Source organism: Trichoderma atroviride, chromosome 4 (genome assembly GCF_020647795.1).
Source record: "Trichoderma atroviride chromosome 4, complete sequence".
In the NCBI taxonomy this organism is placed as follows: Eukaryota; Fungi; Ascomycota; class Sordariomycetes; order Hypocreales; family Hypocreaceae; genus Trichoderma; species Trichoderma atroviride.
The window spans coordinates 823,647-850,225 of record NC_089403.1 but is presented as its reverse complement, the minus strand read 5'-3'; the positions used below and the strand labels follow the sequence as shown (position 1 = coordinate 850,225).

The 26,579-nt window shown below is 47.4% G+C and overlaps 9 protein-coding genes across 9 annotated transcripts; 5 read left to right on the top strand and 4 right to left on the bottom strand.

Annotated features, from left to right (window-relative positions):
- Positions 1–159: 159 nt before the first annotated feature.
- On the bottom strand, positions 160–1,974 carry TrAtP1_007536 (uncharacterized protein; the record flags this gene model as incomplete). The annotated part of the gene is made up of 2 exons (XM_014093120.2): positions 160–715; positions 800–1,974. 2 exons carry the CDS (start codon positions 1,972–1,974, stop codon positions 160–162), a joined length of 1,731 nt encoding a protein of 576 aa, XP_013948595.2.
- A 1,923-nt stretch (positions 1,975–3,897) lies between these two features.
- On the top strand, positions 3,898–4,530 carry TrAtP1_007535 (uncharacterized protein; the record flags this gene model as incomplete). Its single annotated transcript, XM_066113563.1, has 5 exons — positions 3,898–4,007; positions 4,074–4,156; positions 4,218–4,247; positions 4,329–4,356; positions 4,446–4,530. 5 exons carry the CDS (start codon positions 3,898–3,900, stop codon positions 4,528–4,530), a joined length of 336 nt encoding a protein of 111 aa, XP_065969649.1.
- On the top strand, positions 4,217–6,424 carry TrAtP1_007534 (uncharacterized protein). The gene is made up of 4 exons (XM_066113562.1): positions 4,217–4,356; positions 4,446–5,057; positions 5,295–5,456; positions 5,517–6,424. Exons 3-4 carry the CDS (start codon positions 5,390–5,392, stop codon positions 6,347–6,349), a joined length of 900 nt encoding a protein of 299 aa, XP_065969648.1. The 5' UTR covers positions 4,217–4,356; positions 4,446–5,057; positions 5,295–5,389; the 3' UTR covers positions 6,350–6,424.
- An 807-nt stretch (positions 6,425–7,231) lies between these two features.
- TrAtP1_007533 (uncharacterized protein) lies at positions 7,232–8,680 on the bottom strand (the record flags this gene model as incomplete). Its single annotated transcript, XM_014092829.2, has 1 exon — positions 7,232–8,680. The coding sequence occupies one exon, from the start codon at positions 8,678–8,680 to the stop codon at positions 7,232–7,234; it is 1,449 nt and encodes a 482-aa protein (XP_013948304.2).
- Positions 8,681–13,321: 4,641 nt separating this feature from the next.
- On the top strand, positions 13,322–15,645 carry TrAtP1_007532 (uncharacterized protein). Its single transcript, XM_066113561.1, has 4 exons — positions 13,322–13,601; positions 13,714–14,337; positions 14,443–15,161; positions 15,248–15,645. The coding sequence occupies exons 1-4, from the start codon at positions 13,520–13,522 to the stop codon at positions 15,431–15,433; spliced, it is 1,611 nt and encodes a 536-aa protein (XP_065969647.1). The 5' UTR covers positions 13,322–13,519; the 3' UTR covers positions 15,434–15,645.
- A 191-nt stretch (positions 15,646–15,836) lies between these two features.
- Positions 15,837–16,760, bottom strand: TrAtP1_007531 (uncharacterized protein; the record flags this gene model as incomplete). Its single annotated transcript, XM_066113560.1, has 1 exon — positions 15,837–16,760. The coding sequence occupies one exon, from the start codon at positions 16,758–16,760 to the stop codon at positions 15,837–15,839; it is 924 nt and encodes a 307-aa protein (XP_065969646.1).
- Positions 16,761–16,856: 96 nt separating this feature from the next.
- TrAtP1_007530 (uncharacterized protein) lies at positions 16,857–17,684 on the bottom strand (the record flags this gene model as incomplete). The annotated part of the gene is made up of 1 exon (XM_014092835.1): positions 16,857–17,684. One exon carries the CDS (start codon positions 17,682–17,684, stop codon positions 16,857–16,859), a length of 828 nt encoding a protein of 275 aa, XP_013948310.1.
- A 637-nt stretch (positions 17,685–18,321) lies between these two features.
- TrAtP1_007529 (uncharacterized protein) lies at positions 18,322–19,215 on the top strand (the record flags this gene model as incomplete). Its single annotated transcript, XM_014093117.2, has 1 exon — positions 18,322–19,215. One exon carries the CDS (start codon positions 18,322–18,324, stop codon positions 19,213–19,215), a length of 894 nt encoding a protein of 297 aa, XP_013948592.2.
- Positions 19,216–19,975: 760 nt separating this feature from the next.
- On the top strand, positions 19,976–26,160 carry TrAtP1_007528 (uncharacterized protein). The gene is made up of 15 exons (XM_066113559.1): positions 19,976–20,390; positions 20,484–21,039; positions 21,130–21,359; positions 21,425–21,713; positions 21,780–22,013; positions 22,074–22,984; positions 23,064–23,226; positions 23,299–23,664; positions 23,726–23,849; positions 23,914–23,985; positions 24,038–24,153; positions 24,239–24,908; positions 24,970–25,050; positions 25,105–25,524; positions 25,587–26,160. Exons 1-15 carry the CDS (start codon positions 20,181–20,183, stop codon positions 25,807–25,809), a joined length of 4,665 nt encoding a protein of 1,554 aa, XP_065969645.1. The 5' UTR covers positions 19,976–20,180; the 3' UTR covers positions 25,810–26,160.
- Positions 26,161–26,579: the final 419 nt, after the last annotated feature.

Sequence of the window (26,579 nt, the reverse complement as noted above, 5' to 3'; positions counted from 1 at the left end):
TTAACCGCTATATGTCCCCCGTATATTTCCAAGAATGGAGATGCCCGCTGTCTATTACAATGTTTCTTAAGTGACGCTCATAAAGCCAATATGCTGTACTTTTACTTTCGTTTCCTCTTCTCCTTTTTTTTGGCTCTTCTCCTAATCGTATCATTATTCTCATGCCTCTTCTGACTTCACCTTCTCAGTAGAAGCAGACGCTTCTGTCTGTGTATGAGCTGCCTCTGGCTTAAGACCAGAGTGCTCTTTCTCGGAACGCTTCTCTCCGGTCTCGTCAGCACCGATAGTGCTCGAGCCAGAGGACTCTGACGAAGTATCTCCCGATTCGCCCTCGTTGGGGTCTTCCAGGACAACAGCGTTTGCCTCCACATCCGTCTTGACGGGAGGCTTGAAAGCCTTCTTGGGGTTGAAGCGACTGCGGGCTCGGATGGCGGCCCCGTACTTGTAGAAGAGGAAGGGGATGACAGAAAGGAGGACGGCAACACCGCCGACGAGGGAGCCGCCGCCGCCGACGCCGAGGGCGTGGAACATTTGCACGGTGAAGAGAGGGGCGGCGGCACCGCAGGCGGATCGCATGATTGTGTTTGCGGCGATGGCGGAGGCGGCGTACATGAGGTAGGTGTCGACGAGGTAGTTGAAGAAGCCGACGAAGAGGAGCAGGAGGGCGGTGGTGAGGAAGCCTCCGGCGATGGTGGGGACGATCCAGTGAACGGAGCTAGAGAAGAGAGAAGGATTGTTAGTTGATTTTATTCATTGAATGTAGATGGCATAGTGATGTGGAAGTAAAGGGGAGACGTACTTGAATTCAGCAGTCCAAGCGAACCAGAACATGGCGCCTGCGAAAGTGAGGGCGCCAACAATGGCCAGTGGGAGACGGTCTTCGGGTGTGAACTCGTGCATTTGCTTTTTGCCAGTGTCAATCTTTTTCTGTTGACGACGAGTGTCGAAGAGGACAATAACACCGCCGAGAACGGCTCCTAGAACAGTGCCGAGCAAGGGAAGTTCGCCAACGCCGGCATTCCAACCGCGCTTCTCCTGGAAGACAATGGGATAAATTGTAAAGAGCATGTAGAGCAGAGTGTAGACCACGGAGAGATAGATGGCGATGAGGAAGGAGACTGGGTCGAAGAGGATGATCCATGGACGAGTTAGGGCGACCTTGTAAACGCCGACGACGCCGAGGTTGTTGTCTTCAATCTGAGCCTTGACGTTCTCATAGCCGGGAATCTGAGCCTTGCGGATTCGTCGAGCCTTGTGACGCAGGACAGTCGGCCCGTGGGTCTCGGGGATGGTCAGCATAAGAAAGAACGAGGCACCTCCAAGCATGAGAAGGACGTAGAAGCTCCATCGCCAGTCCTTCTTGAGCTGGAGAAAGCCTGCAATAACTGGACCGAGTGAGGGTCCGATCCAGAGCGTTGCGGAGAAGCCTCCCATGGCGTTGGCACGCTGTACCGGGTTCCATAGATCGGCCAAGACACCAGGGCCGTTACTGAGGGCGGCGGAGACGAAGGTGCCCGAAAGAAAACGACCGACGAGGAGACTGCCGAAGTTGGGAGCAAAGGCGCAGAGGAAGTTGAAGGCCAAGTATACGCTAAACGTGATGTAAAAGATCCAGCGGCGACCATACAGTTCGCTCATGGGAGCAAAGATAAGAGGACCGGCACAATAACCGAGCAGGAAGAGAGTGATGGTCAAGCCCGCAGCCTCCTCGGAGACGTGAAACCATTCTGCGATGGATGGGAAACAACCACTGGGAGAACTGGAGGCGAAAGTGGCGTTCATGACCAGCAAGACGGTCGACATTGTGATGAAGAAACGGCGCTTCATGGACCAGTTCCGAGGATTCTCGATATCCCCGGGGGCAAAGTCGACGTAGCCATCTTCGTTTAGAAATGGAGGCTCATTGTACTGGAGTTCGTGTGTGCGATACGGCTTGTTGACCGGTACCGACAAGATTCGGTGGAGGGCACCCATGGTGGGTGGAGGGTGGTTGCAAAGATCGAAGCACCTCTCTGTGTCTTTTCACAAAATGTGAGCTCGTAGTGGATGAAGAACGGTTGTCTCTGGGACAGGTTTTAAGTTTTATTATTGAGTTGTCAAGGATAATCCGATCCTTTCGTCATTTCAGGGCTGGGGTTGTATTATTGGAGGTTAGATACACTTAAACCGCCTCCGTTGTTGCTGTGACTCGGCTTCCTATAGAAGCTGGAAAACTCGACGTCTCTGCTGCTGCTCTCGTTCTCAAAGCTCCTTCGAGGCTGAGAGGGCGGCTATTTTGTCCTGGTACCACGAGGCGAAAAGGAGCCAGATGGGACTGGGGGACCAAGAGCGCCACCGCCGTATTTACATTCTTTTTTTTCCTCCCATGTTGCTGGCGTTGCATGGTCCTTTGCCTAGTTGCCCCCATCCTCGCGCGTCGGGTTTATTGGGCCCCGGCCGCGGACTCGAAGCTACTACCAGTATTGGCACCGTTCGGATATAACAAACCGGAGTCGGCACATGGTCACCGGCGGCTCCGTTTTTCTCGAAGTCGTTGAAATAGCGACATACGACTGGACCTATGAGTCGCCTTTCCGCTGCGGGTACTGCTCTAAAAAGAGGAAACTTTTGAGCGGCTGGATCGCGGTGAATACGCTCCAGCCCAGCGGTCTGTTCCCCTTGCGAGTGGCCCCAGCTGAGGACGCACGTTGCCAATGGGGAACTTGCCAGAGTTGCAGCGCATCTTGGGTGTATGTTATCTGTCACAAGTGACAACGTCTGGAGGCCTCGCACTGTGGAAATGAGCGACCGGAGAGATAGCAGTCAAGCGTTTCATTTGCCGAAGACTGATATGTTGCGATCCATCCCAGGGCAGGCTAGCAGTCGTGTTTGCCTCCATTCGTATAATGGTGGGACCCGTGCCCAAGTCGAAGCGCCTGCCGAGCTTTGAAATCGGAGATAGAAATCTGCGATTTGACATACCCGGCTCTAAGGCTGTGTGGCATACGCAACGCCTGTCTTGCGGTGTCTCGCTGAGGCGGCTGAGATCCACCCCGGATGAGTGCTCGACCCGGTGTCTTCCAAGACAGCCGGGTCGGGTCAGCTCAGCTAGCCTCAGCCATTTTGCCTGGGACCCCAGCCACAAGTAGCATCTGGGTGTCATTGCGAGATCTTGGAGACGGTGGGCGGTTTTCCCCTTCTTCTTTCTGCTGCTAGTGATGTTACTAGTGACTGTATCTTCGGCCTGGCTAGTCTCGTTCTCGGTTTGTTGTTTCTGCTGCCCTCTCAAGGGGCAAAGTCATCTGAAAATGCTGCGACTCTGCGTAAATCCGGCTGCCCACCATCTTAATTCCGTGGCTGCCCAAGGCGCCTGGCTGAGGAATCCAACTGGTCACTCACCTGTGCTCCCACATTGTCCGATTATTCAGCGCCTTTTCGCTGTATTCATCAGCGCAGCTCGCACTCCGACGAGCAGCGACTTTCCATGGAACGTGTGGAGAAGGCCAGGCTGCGAAAAGCGGCTCGGTTCATGATTTGGGGCCGCGCCGGTCAGCGAGAGACTCCTGGCCGTAAGATCCTTATCCTTACTTGGCACGCCGCATCCGTTTCAACTCAGATTGAGATGCAAACAAGCCCCGGCGTGCGTGTGTGGCGCTTGTAGGAGCCGGCTAGGCCTGCTTGTGGAAAAGCTCACCGATGATTCTGTCGGCCTGTGGTTCTGTTTCTTCGGATAGACATTTATTCCGGCACGAGCCGCGAATCTACAGCGTCGTCCCACGTGCGGTTTCCGTGAGACACGCTTCAAATGCTGCTAAGGAGCCGCCACAGCTTTCTCCAATTTCTCCAACCTTGGTCAGTACGAAGCTGCAGACAATTACACTGGCTGATTCTTACCAATAACCTTTTACGCAATAAAACATGCCCCGCGCAGGATCCAATACAGGGACGAGAGTTTATGGCACTGTGGATCGATACTCGCCCTATGTTGCGGCTGCTGACAAACGTGCTTGGTCACGCATTAATGCTCAGTAATGGTCAAGGGAAATGACCTTTCGGATGGCGAGATCGTGAAACCATGTCTCTATGGGCTGCAGTATAGCCTATAGGCAGTTTGCCGACCCTGCTTCGGCGTTTCTCCGCAATGCTAGCGCTCTTTGGGCAGTATTTACTTACTCCGGTAACCGTTCCGCAGTCATCGAGTCATCGACTTGTTTGACCCATTGCTGATCATATTGAAGTCATCCGTTTGGCTCTTATAACAGCATTGTGTCATGCTATGGAACAAATACGAATGCTCCGCATTTTGTCGCTTTGAAGCTCGAGCTGATCAGGCCACTGCTGTGCTGTAGCTGGTAATCTGGTAACGGCGTTAGATGGGTACTTACCTCAGGTAGTTCTAAAGCCTGTACTGCGGGCAAACAGACAGAAGCATGTGACTAATCTTTATCAATCTTTTCCGAATACAGCAATTTACTACACCCCTATCCGAGCATGCCTTTCAGACTAGATGCAATGAAAAAGACAAAAGACAAACACAGCAAGACGCTATGACAACCCTACCCTACATCTTCAGAAGATTAAGTCAAAGCTCCAAGCCATCAGCTTATACCCATACAAGTGGTGTACACCGGGGCTGGAGAAGGTATCAGCACACTAAATCATGCCACGCACACATGCCGGTAGCGTAAACACCAATCATAGTGCTCCTATTACCATCATTTATACGGATATTCATTTTGCGGTCCTTGTTGTTTTGCAGACCCCGTGCCACAGAAACTTTTGTTTCCATGTCTTCAGCAGCGAATACTAAAAAGGTCTCCAGCAATAACAGCGGAGCGGGTCCCGAAGTTAGTGTCGGGTCAGAGCCGCAACCACGCTGACCACATCACTGACCTAAGCAACCAAGTTCGAGCAAAGAGGCGATACAACTAGGTCTGACTGATGAAAGTCTGAAGAAATGGTAGAAAATTAGGTTCAGTGGTATACTGAGAATGAAATTCTCTTTATGAATAAACGACTGTCCATTGTTATTAACACCTTGACAATGGTGGTACCAATACCAGAAATCTGTCAGTAATGTATGCACTTGATAGTATAACATCACCACCCCAGCCATCAAATGGAGCCCTACTATATTTCCCACAAAAGCCCTCGCTTAAGTCGCTTTGTAGCTAAGATTGACACGGATTATGCTCCTCGGAGAAGCTTAAATTGACCTCAATCAGAATCATACAACGCTACTATAAAGCGACTCACCCCATAGTGTTCAGCCACTCAGCCCTATGCTTGTCCGTCAGCTCACGAACTTTTCCAAGTCAAAAAAGGCTATTTAAACTACGATGCCTCCCACTTGATATCTTCCATTCACTTTCACTCCTTCTCTACCGGTACTGAAAACACGACCCTCATCATGCTTCACCTCGACTTGATAAACACTCTCAAAGACCTCTTTGGGCGATTCGACCATGTCAGACCATGTAAGTTCATCTTAATACAAGCAGATAGTGTACGTCTAATGACTCAACTTCTTCAAATAGCCCATGCCAGAGGCGTCTTTGTGTCTGGTTCCTTCATCCCGACAAACGAAGCCAAGCAACTGTCCACCGCTCCTCACTTCGACGCTCCCTCGACGCCAGTCCTAGCCAGATTCTCCCTCTTTACCGGAATCCCAGACTTGCCATCAAACACTCCCCAAGCAACTCCCCACGGCTTTGCTGTACGATTTTTGATAGGAGAGGACACGAAAACAGACATCATCTGTCAATCTTCAATCTTCTTCCCTGGAGCTACAGGGGAAGAAGTCCTCGCGGTCTTCCGAAGCTTCAAGGACAATACTGCGGAGGAATATGCCAAAGATCATCCAGCTGCCGCTAGTTTCATACATGAAGACCGACAAGTTCCGAAAAACTTTGGTACAGAGTCCTTCTACTCTATCAACGCGTTCAAGTTTGTGAATGCTTCTGGCGAGAGTGCTGTTATCCGATATCGCTGGATTCCGCTGTCCGGGAAACATTACTTGACGCAGAGCGAGTTGGAGGCAAAAGGGCCGAATTTTCTCTTTGATGAGCTACCTGGTGTTTTTGCCCAGGGGCCAATTAGTTTCAAGCTGGTAGCTCAGGTGGCTGGGGATGGTGACGTTACGAATGACTGCACCAAGATTTGGCCCGAAGATCGTAAGCTTGTTGAACTTGGCACACTCACCTTGAATAAAGTTGTCGGTGAGGAAGAATTGCCTCCTCAAAAGGAGACTATTGTTTACAACGTCTTTCCTGGAGTTCAAGGCGTCGAACCTTCGGATGATCCGATAATAGCCGCTCGTGCTCAGGTGTATCAAACCAGTGGCCAGACTCGCCGAGACGCTAAAGTTTAATAATTTATTGTTAATTACATGCTTAGCTAGTTATAATGCGTAGTAAGCCGCTGAAAAATTGACTTTTCAAATTCGAAGTATCCGAGATGCCTCAGTTTTGGTATGTGTATGTTTTTGGCCACCCTTGACAGCCTTGCAAACCGATGCTCCCTTGTCTCTTGTACTTTATTCTACTATAATTCATATCTCCCTCATATCACATCTTTTTTTAGAGGGACGGTTTAACAAGACATCGGCGTAGAGTAGCAAGACACATCGGTTTATCTGGTGTATGGTTACTCCACGCTGGTGTCTTGTGATACCATCCCATGGCAAAGACACTCCCAGACGCATTATTAAAAAGCAGTCACCTCAATACTCGCCTGCCAAGAAGACTACCGTCACTACAGCTCAAACTCAACGCTCTTAGTACGGTACCCAGAGAGCTTTTACTCTCAAGTCGACGACATCTCCATTGGCTACGAGAAATTCGCGTGGAATCAACATAGAAGAAGCTCTCAGAAACCAGAATGCACTTCTCAAAAGGCGATGCGACGCGCTCGAATCTTCTGTGGCAGATCTTCAGCGAAACATTGACGCGTCACCTCAAAGCCAGCGTGCTGCTTATGAGCATCTTGGGTGGGTAGAAACCTGGCTATAAAGATATTCCAACTTGATACGTTACACGTAAGGACTGTATTGTCCAGAAAAGTTGTAGGAGGCGTCCAGGCAAAAGACAAGTGATGGGTCGCGGGCCTACATGAACTACTTCACGAGATATTGTTGATCATTATAAAATTTGAAAGCCAGAATGAGGAATTGAAGGAAAAATAAAATACATATATCTACATAAAATAACAAACTAACCCCCCCCCCCCCCCCCCCCGAAAAAACCGCCAAAGTCTACATCTTCGCCGCGGCCCGCGCGGCCTCCTCCTCCACCACCATCTTCTGCAGCATCAGCTGCCCGTTTGTTCTGGCCGGGCCTGTTCCCAAAACAGACTCGGCGAACATCCGGAGCTGCATCAGCATGATGGCGCTTTCGTAGATGACCAGGACCTCAATGTCCCTGGTCATGGCACAGAGGTCGTGGAAGTTGTCGGAGCTCGAGTCGAGGCCCATGTCCAGGCACTCGACGCGCTTCTTGTGCGACCACCAAGGGGGCATTAGTCCCTTGGTCTCAGCCAAGCTCAAGAACACCCGGAAAGGAGAGACTGAGCTCTCCTTTCCGTTGAAGGTGCTCTCCTTCTTCTTCAGGCCGGCATACCAGTAGTCGTCGGCTTCTCGGAGCCGGAACGAGTCGATGAGGAGGGCGTACACGTCGATCTTGTGGCGATCATGAAGCCAGAGGCCCTTGCTCAAGCGAGCAAAGGGGTTCGGGAGAGAAGTCCGGAGGAAGGAGGGGATGTGAGGCTCTATCAACTGCTCGATGGGGATGCTAGATGGTTTCACGCAGTACATGACCTGGTGAACGCCCCAGTCGGCATCTTGGCAGTCGAGGCTGCAGTATTGGACCGAGATGCAGTTCTCGCAAGTCAGGAGAGTCAGGCCTTGACTATTATTGACTGGATTATGCTGGCATCGGGCGCATGCAGTGTGTGGAGCGATTGTCTCGATCTCATCGTCTTCAAAGAGTGGGTAAGATAGCTTCTTGGGTGGTTCCAGCGATCTTCTATATGCGTGTATATCGACCTCATGAGTGAGGATAGTCAGAAGAGGAGAAGGTAGATCTGGCTCAAGAGAATCGATTAAGTAGGCGATGTTATCATAAGCCGTGGGAGCATCGTCGGATGTATACTTTAGCCCTGATATAAAGAAAGCTTGCGTAACTGTAGTATTTGATGGCACAAGATATTGTCGCCGTGAGATAATATTCATAGCTTCATCGAGATCAATGAGCTCTTCTTGGGATGGAGTGGTATTCGTAGCTTCATCGAGATCAATGGGCTCTTCTTGGGATAGAGTGGTATTCATAGCTTCATCGAGATCAATGGGCTCTTCTTGGGATAGAGTGGTATTCATAGCTTCATCGAGATCAATGAGCTCTTCTTGAGATGGGGTAATATTCGCAGCTTCGTCGAGATCAATGATTTCTTCTTGAGATGTGTCTTTCTGCTGCGAGCTTTCTGGGTCTTCGAGCTTCTTGAAATAATCCTCCATGGGCAAGTATGGGTTGTTCGTTTCGATAGAATCTCGAGTCCATCGATATAGTGCGCGGTTTCTCTCATCCAAGGACAAATAATACGGATCAGATTGATATTCAGAGTTTGAATCATCGTCAATAGCCAGAGAAGCAAGACTGGGATCGTTCGAAACCGGAGTTGGGGGCTGCTCTTCTTTGCGGTCGGACATGATGGCGACTATCTCTTGTCGAATATTTGATTGAGGAAATGTATGCCTTCAAACTTCGGGAGGAAACGAGAAGTGGTTTGAGATAAAGTCTGCTTGAGCTTTCAAGTGTTTCGAAAAAGATAACTGACAACTTGACTTGACGATGATATGGTGGGAAGGAAACAAGAAGTGGTCTGAGATAAAGTCTGCTTGAGCTTTCAGACAAACCAAGTGTTTCGAAAAGATAACTGATAACTTGACTTGACGATGATATGGTGGAATCAAGATGCTGGATGAAGACACAACGAGGAAGAATTCGGTGAGTGAGCGGGTTGCGAAAGCAAAACAAAACAAAAACAAATAAATCGCTAGTGTTTTGAAAACAAAGAGAGTCAGGCCAAAGTGAAAGCTTTGTGACTGGGCAAGTATATGCAGCTGCACATGCGTTTGCCAGTGGCAAGCAATAAGGGGCGGGTAGCGGAATAACTGCTGCCGCACAGCAGATTTTGTTTTCTGGAAATTATTCCTCTACGGCAGCATGCAGATATGTGTTTGTTCTTTGATTTACTTTGCATTGATTCACGCTTGGCTGTTTACCATTGGTTCACCTACTCACCTACTTCAAGTTTTGTGTGCAATTGCCTTTGCCTATTTTTGCATCTTTGGGAGCAGGCTATCTCTCAGATTTTAACAAGGCATTACAAAATTCCTTTTTGTTATTATTTAATGGCTTGGTTTCTATGACGTCTTTTCCCAAATTCTCCATTATCTCAAAGAGCCTTAATAATATCCAGCTTTTCAACATTCAGCATTCCTCAACTCTCTCTATGTTCATCTTTTGTCATTCTGCCACATATTTTGTTTTGGTCTATACTTACTCTTTTAAGACAGTATTCAGGTTACACGGTTCTGCTCACCAGTTGACATTTTTACAACTTTGAGCACGTTCATGCAACGCGACTGCAATTTGCCTACACTGAATATGCAAAGGTATTGCTATTCTATCCAAGAAGCAATTTAATATCGATAAGTACCTATTTCAGTGCAAAGACCTATTGTCCCATATCAACAAGCTAATAGTTGTATTTGACAGGGCTGCTCCAGTCGTCTGCTCAAATAGCCTAGTATTATCATCGATACCCATCGACCGCGGCGCAAGGCAAAGAATATACTCGTCGATTGTACAACTCGAATAAGTTCCAATATTGAGATTTAATTACTAGTCGAAAATTATACTAGCGTAGAATTGCTACACGAAGAAAAGACATTTGCCAAAAGAACTCTCGAATATGTCCATTCTTTAGTTCACAACTATACAATGCTGGGGTCAATCCGATCTGCCACTTAAGAACTGCATAATACCAAGGCCATGAAATATTGAGCGATGTACACACAATTTTAGCGACCAGTCTGAGTGACGAGTGTAATAGCTTTTCTAGCCATGTTTGCCTTGTGTTCAAAGTCAATCTTCTCCATCATGCGATCGTTTACAAGATATGCTCAATCGCTACAGAGCAGGCTAGATTGCCTAAGCTTTACACATGTAGTCCATCAGAAAGTTACTACCACAGGCCCGAAGATTTTTATCTAGATATTTATTTTCTTCGACATCCGACGGCGACTTTACGGCCATTAGGATACCAAGTACAATGTATCGAAGCGATCGAAGCGAAAACTCGGGACATTTGCTCAGCTAACACCAACATCACCAAAGTCTCATGTCTTAATAAAAATGCTTCAAGTTGTGTATTGCAGCTTTATTAGCTTCCATAGTAAAGTTAATGTCATTGGCTATGGCTGCCATGCACGTTATTCACGCATTCTTCTCCCGCGGTATCCACTGACTCAAGCGAAACACGTCCCCCGGCGTATAGAGCTTACTGTGATTCATAGGGACCAATTGCAACTTCATGAACCCTATGATGCTAACGAAGCCATCTATATTCGACCATTATCGCATGTCAGCCTTTGCTAGATCTAAAGAACAAGCAAGTCGCCCATATCTAGAAGCAACAGTCCATCGCTTTCTACTCAAAAAGCTCACTATGCGCTATTTCATCAAGGGCACACGGCACAAAGCCAAGCAAGGTTGGTGGCAATTGTCCGCCAATAATGGGATGGATCAAGTAAAGCCAGAAATTTCAGCCTCACCTCATCTAGACAGCCAGGCACGTTTCGTAATCTGAACAATTTTCTCTTCCGGCGGTATACGGGATAGAGAGCGGCGATCGCAATGTTACCTTGGCTGTCATCAATCCTGAAAACAACGTGGCCAGTGTCGCACCCGCTCGTTCAGCGGCTCGCAAGGCATCCAGAACCGAGTATCGGCGACGGCACAGAGTAAGTATAGCCAACTTGGCATGCACTTTTTGATTGGCGCCAAAGTCGTTTTAAGAGAGAATGTGGAGGATCAGAAGAATCCTTCTGATGTGATGGCGTGTGAGACTGTCGTCACATCCATCTCGATCACAGCAAGTAGCTACACGGATAAGCACGCAAGGCAGAGTCGCCGATCTAGAAGTGTACAGGCTGCTCCACGCACACAAAAGTGTTTCGGGCAGTTACACGACATTGCCCATCTGAAGGCTAAAATAGAAGACCCATATTGGGTGGTGTGGCAAAGTACAACGACCAGCTGAAATTCGGGACAGCCCACACCAAAAGTCTTGTGAACGAGAAACATGGAAAGCAGTGGCTATTATGAACAAGCCGCGATCGCTTCCCACAGCCAATTCATCGGACAATCTTGTAGATGATCGGAGAAGCGGAAGTGAATCCGTGTATATGTCCGAATATGCTAGGACTTTTAGGTCTGCTCGGGCCGTGCCGAACGTCTAAAAAAGCAGGCGCGATTTTCGCTAAGCAGAGCCCTAAGCTTTAGCTACATACAATTAGACCAACATTCATGTATCGCTCGTGATTGACGAATGGAGTGCATAGTTTGTGTATTTACTTTGCGAAGTAGTGAGGAGCTGAGCGAAGGATCATGCAGACTATGGAGCCGCCTTCTGCAGCAATAAGAGTCATTTATCTTGGCTTTACCAGGTTCTCTATGAAAATGGAGAAACAATATTTGCAGCTGAAACAAACTGCGCTGAATGGATCCTAGTTTAGATTGGCAAAGTGTACCACTATTGATGGATATGCATAGCTGACGGCTGCAATGCGACTCTTGTGGTCAGCACAAAGTCGTATTGGCCTGGCTGGCGCAGTCCGTTGACAAAGTCGTGCTTGTTCAGGGAAGAGTGGTACTACTGTTTGGGAGATCCGTATATAGACTACTAATAGGTACTGTATGTCCTCCTTGAATCTTGGCAATGAATGGAGTTTTCCTAGCTTGGGTAGTACCGAGTTTTTTCGGTTGTCGGTATAAGCAAGCCATAAGCCCCAAGCAAGCGGCCCAGATTCCGCGGAGCCGAGCTCCCCTTTCTTATCCTTGGAATCCGCCGGTATTTACCGGGCTTATCTTTGCAAGATTTTGCTTGCAGGTAGGTATAAGTATATGTGCATCTTACATTTGCCGGCTATAATGTTGTTAACCTACTGAAACTGGCCCTTTACAGATGTTAGTTTACCTGATTTAGTAATCAATAAGAAGAATACATAAAAATAAGCAATGCTGGTATATTTCAAGATTTAGCTGTGTTGTTGATTATGTGGTTATGTATGGATCAAGGTTGTGCTAAACACTTGAGTAACATATTTACATTAAGTGAAACATGTATTGAATATATTGAATAGCTAGGAGGTAGTTATCTAATTTAAGACTAAACATTTAAAAATATAGTTAATATCTGGAAATGTATATTAAAACTAATAATACCCACCGCCTGTTCCTTATACACATGCATATAACTAGCCCTTGACATGAGCCATTAATTTTCTAAACAATGCTTACTTGCGCCATGTTTGGTGTGGCGAAACTGCGGAGTTTACTGGAATAATGTATGTAAGCGATTACGGTTACCTAATCGGCACAGAAATGCATACAAACACCAAAGCTATCGTGTACCGATATGTTACAGCGTATCAATGGTTTACACGCGACTCTACAGTAGCCCGCGAGTATGGATGGGTGGATCTTACGTCAGATCAATGTGCAGAATCGGTTTGTACAGCGTCAGCTAAAAGAGCTTGGCGCATACAGCTGAGCCATCAGCTCCTCTGTTTGTTCGTTCTAGATTCAGATTCATTTACCCGTCGACAGATTCCAAGGACATCCTGGTTTCTGACGTATCATAAGGCTGGATGTCTGCAGCAAGTTTGATCCACAGCCAACCACCAGCCATGTGGCTAACCTACCTTGGTAAATAAACCGGTGGCATATGCTTGATGTTCCTCCAGCTGGATTTGTGGTGTGATCGGACACGTTAATGACCCGTAGCAGCACTGCGGAGTGAGAATTAAGTGCGCGGTAAAAGTCTATACCTGATGAATCTTCCGGGGTGCAATTTACGTGTCCAATCATTACGTGTCTGAACTAATTCAGACAATGTGTAAATGCTACGCGCCGCACTGCCCCCCCTACGTCACTTTATCTATGCTTGCTGCCTTTCCTTATTTCGTTAGATACGGGTAACTGCAGAACTCCGTGTCCAGGATAATGAACTATGGATCCATGAGATTTTCCGAATCAGAATGAACGAATGTCAATAAGATCTACTCTTCCCCACTCTAGCCAGATAACGATTTAAATGCCATTGCTACTGCTTGACTAGACATTGATGGCTATATAAAACCATTAGCCAACACTGGTCTAGTTCAAGTAACTGGCGAGAAAGGAGCACAATACAGTTCCTACCACAACCTTTGGCGTTCACGCACAAATTTCATCTTGTTTTTTTTACAAAAAGAAACACAATGATCAATCAAGAATGGCCGGTTGTGGCAGACCGTAGTCAAAAGAAGAGGATCCAGAACCGTGTAGCACAGAGAACATATCGTAAGTCAGCTCATCCCGCACGTGGCAAACTACAGATACCTTGTATTTGCCTTGAGATAGCATAACAAGTAGGACACAGAGCCATGTATCTGACTCGATCAAATTATACTAGGCAATCGCATAAAAGAGCGCATGGAAGAGCTACAAAAAGAAGTCAACGAGTATCGCCGCCGAGAGCAACAGCAAGCCTCGTCAGAGCATCAAGACAGAAGTGTCGGCGAATCAGAAAGAGACACCATCAACATTGATGCAAGTGGCGAAAAGTCTGTCTTCCTAGCGGAGTGTGTTATGGATACAAGGGTCGATCTCAAATCATTGCCCAGCGTTGGCTCCAACACACCGCCACTGAATAACACCTCTCCGGGCAATATTAGCAGCAATAACAGCATCAAAAGTAGAAATAGCCCCGGAGATGTCGAAAAAGAGGACGGTAGGAACAGTGAAGGCTACATGATGGATATGGACAGACGCGAGGATGCCGCTTCATTGATAGGCAGTGTCACCCCCGAACAATCCACGAGCAATGTTGCGATTCAGCAGACGCATGCTGCTGTTCCACCTCAGCGTCTCACTCAGCCACAGCATCAACGAACTCACATGCCTCCGCAGTTCCCGTTGACAGCATTTAGTTTGGCAGCGCCATCTTTACCTCCTACCTACAATTTGGCGACTGATTGGGGGTGGACGAATACGCCAAACTTGTATAGAGACCCGATGAATCACCAAGCAATCTCAGGTACGGAGAGCCAAAATTTCGTTTGCTTGTTGGTGTATACAACGTTAGCCAACAATGAATACTCTTGCCATGCGGATATCAACTGACATGTTTCTCCTTTATTAGGATTTCCGAATCTCAGACAAATACGAGGCGATCATCATTCGAACTCGGACGCATCCTATATAATTCCCGATGTCACAGCATTCGTGGCACACCCTCCCGAGTCAAAATATTCCCACATTCAAACCATGGATCAAGAAACAGATATCCGAACAATAGCGGGTAGATCATCAGATGAATCAAGCGACCCAGGAAGTATAAGTTCTAGGAGTTCAGTTATTGGCAGCACGCTATACGATTGCCCGCATAAGAATCTAGCACAAATGCTACAAAGTTATGAGAACGGCGAGCAGCGATTAAAAGATAGGAGCCTAGAAGATCGTTTGGAGTTTATGCGGGTGTGTGCCTCTGTAGCTGGCTTCCACAACATTGATGATATGGCAAAGAAGTATTACACTGCGGACTTTAGCCATGATTCTGTCATCTCGCGGGAGCAGCGCAACAGTCGACACAGTCAGCTTCCACAGTTACTCTCGAAACTTCGAAAGAGCGTCAAAACATGGACCCAGTGGGAAGCCCATCGTTATCAGTACGAAATAATTAAGTCAGCACAGAGTCTTATTCGCGCAGAGCGGAGCGACCACCACACAACAGAGAATACCTATACCGAAGCACTTACGGATCTGGAGAAGGCACTGGCCGTAGGGCTGGCTCATAACTCTGGAGAAGAAGAGTTGATACCAAGAGCATTTCAGAGACTATCCAAGGTGTTTCAAGATACAGTAAGCCGTTCGAATCCTGCTACGTTGATAGCGAATGTGTTCAATACGTACTACGAGTTGCTAATTGTACCGACTTTCCCTTGCAGTCACCGAAGATGTGGAATTTGATTGAGACGCTTGTTGGTATGGATGAGACAATAACTCAAAAGCAACGAACCTATACATCACTTTCGATTATGCTTCTCTTGTGCTGTTCGGATCAAATGCACAAATGTGACATCTCGGCGTTGGTATCGAGCTGTCTACACACTGCACAATATCATTCGAGGTGATATAGGGGTTCTATATGCGCCATAATTGGTTAGCATTCATCGTTTGATATTCGCCTTTGTGCTTTCTTTTAGCCTATGGTATCGGATGAGGCGAAACAACGTTTCACCCTGGTCCTGAAAAGCTTTCATCCAGATAATCCGAGAATCCATCGTCTGACAATGATGCTTTTTTTAGCATCTAAATATACTCTATGTAAAGAAATAGCAAAAATTACCTGAATGAGTCATATATGTATGGGATCGTGATTTCATGGCCTAGTAAAAGGTATGACTCCGGAGATCGAATTGTGCATTTATATAAACAGATAAAACTTCTCCAGTCTAGCAATACGTCGGTCGGAATATCTGACTGTCCTCTCCTTGCCATACCCTTTTCTAATTGTCACCTTAATTACTTGTCATGTTACTTGTCATGTTCAGAAAGCATACTCAACATTTCGATTGGCAAGATGAGTAATAGAGCCCAATAAAGAGCTTTAGAAATTTTTTTAGAAGCTCGACCACGAAATGCAGTGAATGACGGCTGTAGTATTGCTATGCTTTGCATACTGATTCCATATACACTGACTGGAGACAGCGTTGTCTTGATGCTTGGGGTCGTCTGGCGAGTTTGCAGCCTTGTCTTTGTCTGTATAAACTCTTCGACTGTGGAAAGATTCTGATGCCACTCTCTCGCGTCATCGGTAGTGAGGGGAACAGCATCAACGTCATACTCGTGATTCCCGTTGTTCATTCTGGATGCCAAGAAGAGAAGAAATGATGTCTCGTGTCTTGGTGACTCAAACACCAACACCGCTTTGAAGTTTGGGTACGTCTTTATGACGAGATCGCCATCGTGGTTTTTGACGTCGAATCGAAAAGAGCGCCAAATTTCGTGTGAATCCATAATCAGCATCTGACGAATCTGGGACCCATGGAACAGTTTATTGCCTTGGAGGAGGTTTGGCTTCAAATAAAAGGCGTTTTGATAGCGTTTTCTGACTGATCCAGATCCCATTCGAGATAACTCTTCCTCGAGGTACTCCTCGCGCACTCTTGCCATCGTAGTCCAAGGCTCTTCAAGATATAGCCCAATGGCGTCCGAGGTGCTCTTGATTCCACATATGGAAGCTAGCGTAGTGTCATTGTCGGAATGGACCCTAGCCAACTCATTGCCTCGGACTCGAGCATATCGGTCTGCGCCAAGGCGCTTGAGGTATATGCCTGCAGTAGCTGAGGGGTTTGCGTCAAAGCAACAGTTGAGTAATAATATCACAACGTCTCCAGAAGCCCAAGGTTGGCGAAGACTCTTGATGAGGGAAGTGATGTGAATGCCTTTGTTGGACATGGTGATCGGATCTTGCGGTACTTTGGATCCCCAAACACGCACTAACCTATCGAATCTAGAGTGGATTTTGTATTGCGGCAGTCCCCTGCGGTATGATTAGTCCACAAAATTATGAAAATCTCTTGGAGACTTTGCAAACAGCCCATATGCCATGTCTGGATCCGTCGACGGAGTTGCGGCTCGCCACGCGAAGATGGTATGATCATCAGATTGTTGAAGAATATGTTCCTGTAGCCGAAGAAAAGCCCTGCTTCCTTCCCCGTAGATTAGGGGCATATAGACATCAAAGAGTCCGAATAAAGAATATGCAACGTCCTCCTCGCGAGTTGTTTCTCTATTAGCAGCCCAACTCAGACGCCTTCCCACACTGACCTGCTGAAGGGGGCCCGAGCCGTCGAGAACAAAAGCATCAATCCCCGTGATCACCGCAAGCTGCTTTGCAACAGCTGTCTTTTCTGCAATCTTGTCCCATGATTTGTTGTAGAATTCGAGTCGAGGGGGTGCAATAAGCTCTTGCAAAGTCCAGCCTCGAGTAAACCACCGGCTCTGGCCAAAGCCAACAGCCGCTGTAGTTAGGGCAGTTTTCTCGATGTTCAGAGACGGGTAATCCTCCAGGAATGCATAAGCGATTGCTGAATTCCTGTACCACTTGAACATGGAATTGATTGCTTCGCTAAGTTCTGAGCTACTATTCTTGTTTATGCAGCATGTATCTACCCAGGCGTAATCCAAGCCTTGGGCATATGCTTTCTTGCAAGTATCCCTGATTTTAGGGAATCCAGCTAGCTTTTCTCGCAGCTCTGGCGAGTGAAAGTCTTGGAAAGACACCTCCTCCTGGCCCCAAGTGTGGGACAAAATGGCATAGGGTGGCGGCTTGCCGTGGAACTGGTGCAGCTTTAGTGTCCGCGTGTTGATTAGCCTCATGGTTAAAACCAACAAAGATTCGTCTCGAGGCTCGATAAATTTTTGACTCCAAATTGCACCCTCTGAACTAGCGATGAGAAATTGATTGTGACTTTGAAGAGCTGGTATTAATCATTCTGTGTAGGCAGCAAAGCCAATGAATCTCATTCATCATGTGACGCGACATGCAGGCTATGTCTCTACATCCACGTATCAGCGCGGCTTAGCACAGCTTGATAGCTTCGCCTCGCAGTGGATTCAAGAAGTGGAACTGGTGGTTACTCATCTGGGCTTTTTGCATGAAGAAAATCCGTCAACACAAATTTTCTATGCGATTATTGTTTTGCAGGGGTCAATCGTGTAAAAAGTGCGAGCTTTAGACTTGTCTGTTGCTGACTTGCAGCCGACGCACTATCGGTGCATTCTCTTGGTTTGTGGAAATCGCCGATAAAGTGATCGCGCATTGAGATATAAATAAGGCTCCCGCAGTCATTCCTTTGGTATTCTGGTAAAACGCTTTTAGTAATATTCTTTTGAACGTTCATCACTTATTTATCTACTTGGCCTTTCCGTGCTTGGTAGATAGAGTTGCTAATAGGGCCATCTTGATGCACCTCAATTGAAGCATTGGAGCGTATTCTGCTCCGCTAATCTGCTCATGGATGTCAAGTCTTGGGCGCTTGATGCGCCTACGATCCTTTCGACTCTGAAAGCAAACGTTGTGCCCTTCTTCTACACTTGGTATGGCGCTGCGCTATCGGTGTTTGTCGTGTTTAACTTCAAGGCGCTGCCATTTGTATGGACAGCGCGAACATATTACCATCTGAATACCGCCTTTAAAAACCAGCAAAAGAGACTTGTCAAATCCACCGATGGAGGCAGAAGGAAAGTTGCGCTGGTCAAAAAGGAAAACGCAGGAGACTCCATCGAAAAGCACCCTTTGTTCAAGCCGGACGTTATTAGCACATATGTACCGCTGTTGGAAATCGACATGAACTTGCACAAGTCGAATTCGACCTTCTTCACAGACCTTGACATATCTCGGATCAAGTTGATGGGGAGGATCATTGCGCCAGCGTGGCCAATGGACAGCATGGAAATCGAATACAAAGGGCGAGATGGAACCAACAAAAAAGAAAAGGTAAGAGGCCGGCCAGCTCTCATCTTGGGAGCTACACATACGTCTTTTAAACGCGAGCTTCGACCTTTTGCTTCCTACAACGTGGAGTCGCGCATCCTAGGTTGGGATTCTCGCTGGATATATGTCGGATCATGGTTCCTCAACATATCCACGTCAAAGAAGGTCTATGCGACTAGTCTGTCAAAGTACATCATCAAAAAGGGGCGTATCACGGTGCGGCCAGAGCAATTCTTCGCTGAATGTGGGTGGATTCCGGCGCAAGAAGCAGATCATGGCGAGAAGGAGGAAGTGCATGGCGAGGCAGGATGGTCAAGGTTAGAAGTTGAGGCCCACAAAGAGAAGGGGATGCAGATTGTCAAGACATGGGGGGAGGCAAATGTGTTGATGGAGCAGGAATATGAAGAACAATGATAGACATGGATGATTGCGAAATGGTAGAAGCCGCTGCCGTCAGAATGGAGCTTTTCCCTCCATCATTTACCGCCCGCATGCAAGCACAGAGACCCTTTCCTCGAAACCCATACTCTTCACGCCTTTGGCCAATTATGCTTTGTTGCTGGTTCACTTTATCGTAATAATGCAATTCATGTCACTCTGCTAGAGTGCAGGTAAGAGCTCTAGAGTGCGGGTACTGGTAGCATCAAAATGAAGATTCCAGAGGCACTGGGTCATTCCACGGCAGACCGCATAAGCGGCAGCTACGCGTAATTCACACTTCAACTCATGAACACTGCGAAGGAGTTATTTGCTGATTTTACAAGAATTGAATACCTCGCACACGATAATACCCAAGATCCTGTCTTTGGGAATCTACGCGAGGAGGTAACGATCCCATTATTGGTTCGGACAATATGTACCTATGTAGCCCTGCCTGGCTTGGTCAACTGCATGCTAAGTAAAGAATCCTCAATCACAGCCGTTTCCACAAAGCGGAAGATAAAAAAGTATTTTACAAGCCATCAAAATAGAATTCATATTGCACCTCAGCATATATATATCATGACCTTCTACAAGATTCTATAAGAGAAAGCTATTCCCCCTGCCTCATATAGCTTAGCGTTCTCCAATAGTGACCAGCACTGCCCCATGCGATTAAGCCTGGTCATTTCCCTCAGATCATCGCTAACAATAGGCAGATACCTGAGGATGTAAAAGGATACCTGAGGATGCATAGGAAGCCCTGTAGTCATAAATTAGACGCGGGCTAATCGACAGGCCGAGGGACTCGAAGAAGCTTCCCCAAGTTGTCTTTACTACTGCCTCTGTATCCCGTAACAACACATTATCGCCAGACGTCTTCTCCTGCAGTGTTCCATGCGCCTGTGTATAAAAGCACTAAAACATTGCCATAGGACCAGCCCTATAGCGTCTCAGTGATGTCGATGGCATCATGCCCGGACGACACTTTCGGGCCTTGGGCAGGTCCTCAGTGTCGTGGCGGCTTCGACTTTACTTTGCTTTTCGAGGAAACGATGCTCTCTATTTTGCTTTCTGGCATCTTCATCCTCCTCTCTCCGTTGCGGATTCTCGCACTTTTCGCAGCGCCAATAAGAGTCAAGTCAAGTCCGTTGGATTGGGCCAAAAAGGTATGTCACACCGCGTCCTATTCTGAACTGTACGACGTGAATTGTACAACATGAAGCGTCATGGCTAATCACTTCGTCTTCTTTTTGCTGAAGATTACTTCGACATGCTTCATCGCTCTGAGCGCCGCTCTCGTTGGCCTCTGGGTAGTGAATTCCAGCAAGTCGCCTTCTTCTGCCATCACTTACACGCGCGCCACGATCGCAAGCTCTTCGCTCAACCTGGTTCTATCCCTACTATACGCTCTTTTGTCCCATCTCGAGCATCGATCGTCTTTCCGACCATCATTCCTCATATCTGTATACTTGGCCCTGTCAATTCTGTTTGACGCGGCCCGCTCTCGCACGCTATGGATGCTCGAAAATGCTGGCGGCAGCTCCATCCCCGCCGTCTTCATAGCGAATTTGGCGCTGAGGGCTGTGATGCTCCTATTCGAGTCCACAGAGAAACGATCCGTCTTGACAGATGAATACAAAAATGTCTCGGAAGAGGGCGCGAGCGGACCCTACAATCTGGGCGTATTCTACTGGCTCTGCTCCTTATTCTTTACGGGTTATAAAAAGATTCTTGCGCACGAGGATCTATATCAGCTTGACGATACGTTGCGATCTGAGCCTCTAGCGAACAAAATGTCAGAGGCTTGGGGAAAGGGTCAGTAGCATTGCCGCTCCAATGGCCACCTACACACCGTTCAAGAGTTGTTGATTATTTGACTAAAATACTTACTCGTGGACTGTTTAGTATCCGACAAGAGCAAATCCGGCGCACTACTCGGTGCTTGGATAAAAACATTCATAGGCCCATTAACGATACCAATAATCCCTCGACTGTTTCAGATTGGCTTCACTTACACTCAACCGTTCCTAATCACGGCAGCAATAAACCTTGCAGCCACGCCGCAGACTCAGCAGTTTAATAACAATGGGTACGGACTAATCGGAGCCTATATCCTCGTATATACCGGTATAGCTGTAAGACACTTTCCAATCTGCCTTCTCATGGAGCCTGGTATACTAATCGGGCTGTTACTGTCCAGGTATCTATAACTCAATACCAATGGCATAATTGTCGCGCTGTTACCATGATGCGTGGCAGCCTCATACCTCTCATCTACGAAAAAACACTTCGCGTTGATTCGACGAGCCCGTCTACGTCTACTCCCAGCGGCACATTGACGCTTGTGAGCACGGATATCGAAACAATATCTGGTGGAATCCTGCTATTTCATGAAACATGGAGCAACATTCTCGAAATTGGCATCGCCATCTATCTTCTGGAAAGGCAACTGGGCGCCGCATGTGTAATGGGCGTAGGCTTTGCAATTGGTACACTCTCTCTTACTTGGCAGTATGCAGATGCAAACAACATTGCTAACTAAATGTTACCATTAGTCGTCATGATTGGCTCCGGCTTCTTAGCCGGGCCCATTGGAAAACATCAAGCAGCGTGGATCGCGGCATCACAACGCCGAGTAACCGCGACTTCGAAAGCCCTCGGAAGTGTCAAGTGGCTGAAGATTTCCGGCCTTACTGGTGTAGCTTTCAACGGGATCAGACGACTTCGGACCCAAGAGCTAGCTGCATCAACCAAGTTTCGCTTGTTCCTTGGAATCACCATTGTGCTTTGTATGCATGCCTCATTTTCCAACATCAGCTCCGAGATACATCTGCTGACATTTTCGCTAGCTATTTGCACGCCTGTTTTTGGTCCGCTCCTCACTTTTGCTACCGCTGCGGGCATAGCCTCGCGTGGCAATGGTGGTTTGACTATTGCAAAGATTTTTACATCGTATTCCCTCATTGTTTTACTTAATACTCCTTTATCTCTATTTACCGCCTCTATGCCGGCAATTGCAGGAGCCGTGACATCTTTCCAAAGAATCCAAGACTATCTTAACGTGACTCAACGGAAGGATAATCGCATTTCGTCTAGTCATGGTAACAGGGATGATGGGACTACCAAGATGGAGGCTTCGCAGATTGTTTCTGATGCCACGACAGAGAACCCCGATGGTGCTGCCATCAATAAAAAGAAATCCTCCGGCCGTGTGACCGTCTTGGAACCAGATGTTATCGCTTCTATCAGCGGCAGATTTTCTTGGCCTGAAGAGGCAATATCTGCTCAAAGCAGTGATGCCACGCCTCAAGACACATCCGGTGACGAGAATCAGGAGAATCGGGCCCATCACGAAAAACCGCCAGTTATTGATATCAGTCCTCGCATTGACATCCGTCGCCAAACATTAACGCTTATCCTTGGTCCTGTCGGTTGTGGGAAATCGACTCTTCTCAAGGCCCTGTTGGGGGAGTTGTCAGATTTTGATGGCTCAGTCCAGACTCGATTCTCTGGCGCTGTGACCTTCTGTGACCAAAGTCCTTGGTTGCCGAACGAGAAGATCCGAGACATTATTTGCGGAAGATCAGCCCAAGATACACATATGCTTGAAGAAAAAGAAATAAGCCAAGATTCGGATTGGTACCGTCGAATTATAACCTCATGCGCCTTAGAAAGAGACATTGCTATGTGGCCACAAGGAGACCAAACATCCGTAGGATCCAAGGGGATCTCAATAAGCGGAGGTCAGAAACAACGCTTGGTAAGCTCTCCATGTCACATCCATTTTGTATCTCTCTTTCATTCCACTTTTGGATTTTGCTTATAATGATGCTCAAAAGTCCATGGCGCGAGCGGCCTTTGCTCGCAGTGAATTACTGGTAATGGACGATTGCTTCAGCGGACTTGATGCGAACACTGAAGATACAGTCTTTGACAATCTTCTCAGCCGAGAAGGAATTCTTCGCAAAGCAAATATGACCATTGTCCTTGCGTCTTCAGACTGTGAGTGCATTGCATTCCATTTAACCGTCTGCATCTTGACGGCTTCACACGCCTGTTGACACCGTTTTGTAGATCGTCGCGTCCCATACGCGGATCAAATTATCTTACTGAATGAGCGAGGGCAACTTCAGTATGCGGGTAGTGTCGATGATCTCCAGAAAAATCCAGACTTTAAGAGGCTTTTGGGAGACTCTACCACCAAAGCTATCAAAAGATCAAAAGAGGGCATCACAAAGAACAAGCGCAAGCCAGAGCCTTTAGCAAACTCGGCTCCAAACGCAGTCGCTGCTGAGCTTACAGGAACACTTCAGACAGATGCTGCCCGGCAAATGGGCGACTCAGCCGTCTATAAGTTCTATCTTGAGTCAGCTGGCTGGCCGACAATAATTGCTTTTACCATTGGGATTATTGTCTTTGCATTTTGCGACTCTTTCCCTAGTAGGTCACAATCATTGGAATTTGAGACTTCTACGTGCTTACTGATAAATCTTTCACGCAGGCGTCTGGCTTAAATGGTGGGCTGAATCGAATGAAGAGGATCCCAACTCTGACCTTGGGAAATGGCTTGGTGTCTATACCGTCTTTTCCATAGGGGCTTTTTCCTCATGTTTATTCGCCTGTTGGTAAGATGACTCGGAAGCTTCATTTGGTCCTTGTATATCTAAATTACTGACTCTCCTTTTGAAGGCAGCTGTTCATCGTTGTCATTAACCGATCTGGTCTCTACTTCCACGATATCTTAGTCAACACGGTGGCACGGTAAGAGATGCTACATATATGGCATGTGAATCGTCTGACGCTTAACATCTAGAGCTCCTTTGTCCTATCACACGACTACTGACAGCGGGATTACTGTAAATCGATTTAGTCAGGATCTCCAATTGATCGATATGGAGCTGCCAGCCTCAGCTCTAGGCGTGGTAATAAGTAAGTTTGCAATAGTCGACTAGGCAATTCATCAGGCACCAGCTGCAAGATTTTCTTTTGCAAAAATTGCTTACGGTTCTTGTAGCAATCTCTTTCGGTGTTGCGCAGTTTGTTTTGGTTTGTGCTTCATCAAAGTACATGGCTGCCGTCCTACCATTTCTCTTGGCTCTGCTCTACGCAGTTCAGCACTTTTACTTGCGCACTGCGCGGCAGCTACGTCTCCTTGACATTGAATTCAAAGCTCCCCTCTATTCACAGCTCATGGAAACTGTAGCCGGACTGGTAACTATACGGGCGTTCCACTGGGAATCGCGTTCTGCAGCCAAGTACATGAAGGTTCTGGATAAATCGCAGCAACCAAATTATCTGCTCCTCTGTGTGCAGCGATGGCTAGTGTTTGCAGTGAACATCATGGTTATGCTGCTTGCGGTGATTCTTATCGTCCTAACGACCACTTTGCGGGAGAAGATTGGACCCGGATTCGCAGGTGTCGCATTGAGCAATATTCTTGCATTCAGTGCTACGATGGAAGCAACCATCAGCAGCTGGGTCCAACTCGAGGTTTCTCTTGGGGCAATTGCTCGCATCAGGAGCTTTTCAATGCAGACAAAGAGTGAGGATGACGAGGCTATTGATGCTTTGGCCGCAGAAGGGCGGAATGAGCAGCTCATAGAGCCCAATCTCAACGCATTGGACAGCACATTTTGGCCGAGCAAGGGTCGTATTGGGATTGAGGCACTCTGTGCTTCGTATCCGTATGTAATACTCTATGAAAGCTCAGCAAACGCGATTACTAACTTGCGTTCCAATAATCAGATCATCTGGGCGCGTTTTGAACGATGTCACTTTATCCATTCAAGCTGGAGAGAAAGTCGGTATTTGCGGCCGAACTGGAAGGTAAGGCGAAATAGCCGTGTACACATGTGTCAACAGAGCACTAATCCTATGAAGCGGAAAATCTTCCTTATTCCTGAGCTTGCTTGGACTTATTGCTCAAGATTCAGGTAAAATTAGTATTGATGGCGTTGATCTGGCGACCTTGCCCCGGGAATATCTACGCACTCGCATTGTTGCTGTGCCTCAAGAGGCATACATCTTGGAGGGAACAGTGCGGCTGAATGCTGATCCTTATCGTAGCCACGATGAAGATGTCCAGTCCACTGCAGTTGACTCTGAGAGGCGCGACAAGCAAATCATCGCTGCCCTTGAACGAGTCGGCCTATGGAAGAAGATTGAGACCCGAGGTGGCCTTTCCGCAGTTATTGACGAAAAGTTCTTTTCACAGGGAGAGGCTCAATTGATGATGCTTGCTCGCGCAATGCTGCGAGAAGGGGAAAGCAGAGTGTTGCTCTTGGACGAGGCCACTAGCAGGCAAGTATTCCAGCGCATCCCGGATACTGGCGAGGAGATGATACTAACTGATTATACTCCAGCCTGGACGAAGCAACCAGCAATGTCATTAATACTAGCATTCGGACCTGGTTCAAAGACTGGACCATCATCGCCATTGCGCATAAATTAGATGCCATTCTCGACTACGACAAAGTTGCCGTCTTGGACGATGGAAAGTTGGTGGAATTTGACGCCCCACGAAAGCTGTTGTCTCAGCAAAATTCCATCTTCAAGGACTTGTATCTTGTGTCAACCAACCAGTAATCTGTCATCACAAAGCCGGCAACAGACTCGCTGGAAATCTCGACATAAGCTACCCAGCGGTCCCGAGTCGATCGTGATTGAGCATGGTTGGTCGTCCACCTAGAAAATTACTTGTACAATTATACCGCCGGAGTCTACTGCCTTCATATACCACTCACACGACTTTATTAGCATCTTCACTCAGTTTTCAGCGTATAATCATCTCTACTATTTGTCATTTTTACAATAGAATAAAATTTAGTGTATAATAGTCAAGCTTGCAGATATCAAGACTCTTTCGTCCTCCGCTTGCTTCTTTACAAATACGCGGAAATACCTATACGTCCGGAAATACTTCCACAACAATAGTCGAGCCGGGGGGGGGGGGGGGGGGGGGTTACTAGAATTTACCAGGTAATACTACGGCCATAATATTCCCCCAGTATGGTTTAGAATGAAAGCACGTTAAAGGGACCCGTCATTGCGAGATAACGGCTGTGACTAATCGTGGCCCCATGCCTGGTAGCTGTATTTGTTCTCAAAAGTGGTGCGCGGCTGACAAAGTCCTGAGAGGCCACTGTAGTGAATAGATTGGGCGCTGTGTTACCGCGCTGAGCTCAAGATAGTGCCTCACTGCTGTCGACGTGAATATTTCTTAATCTCGTCGTATCTCCAAGCTTCATCTGAAGCAATCGCATGGCCTTCCTCTTAGAGCAGCCAAGCTCCACTGCACTGCGTAGAGGCGGGAACTGATTGCACCACCGCCAATCTGCGATCCGATTTTCGCCCAA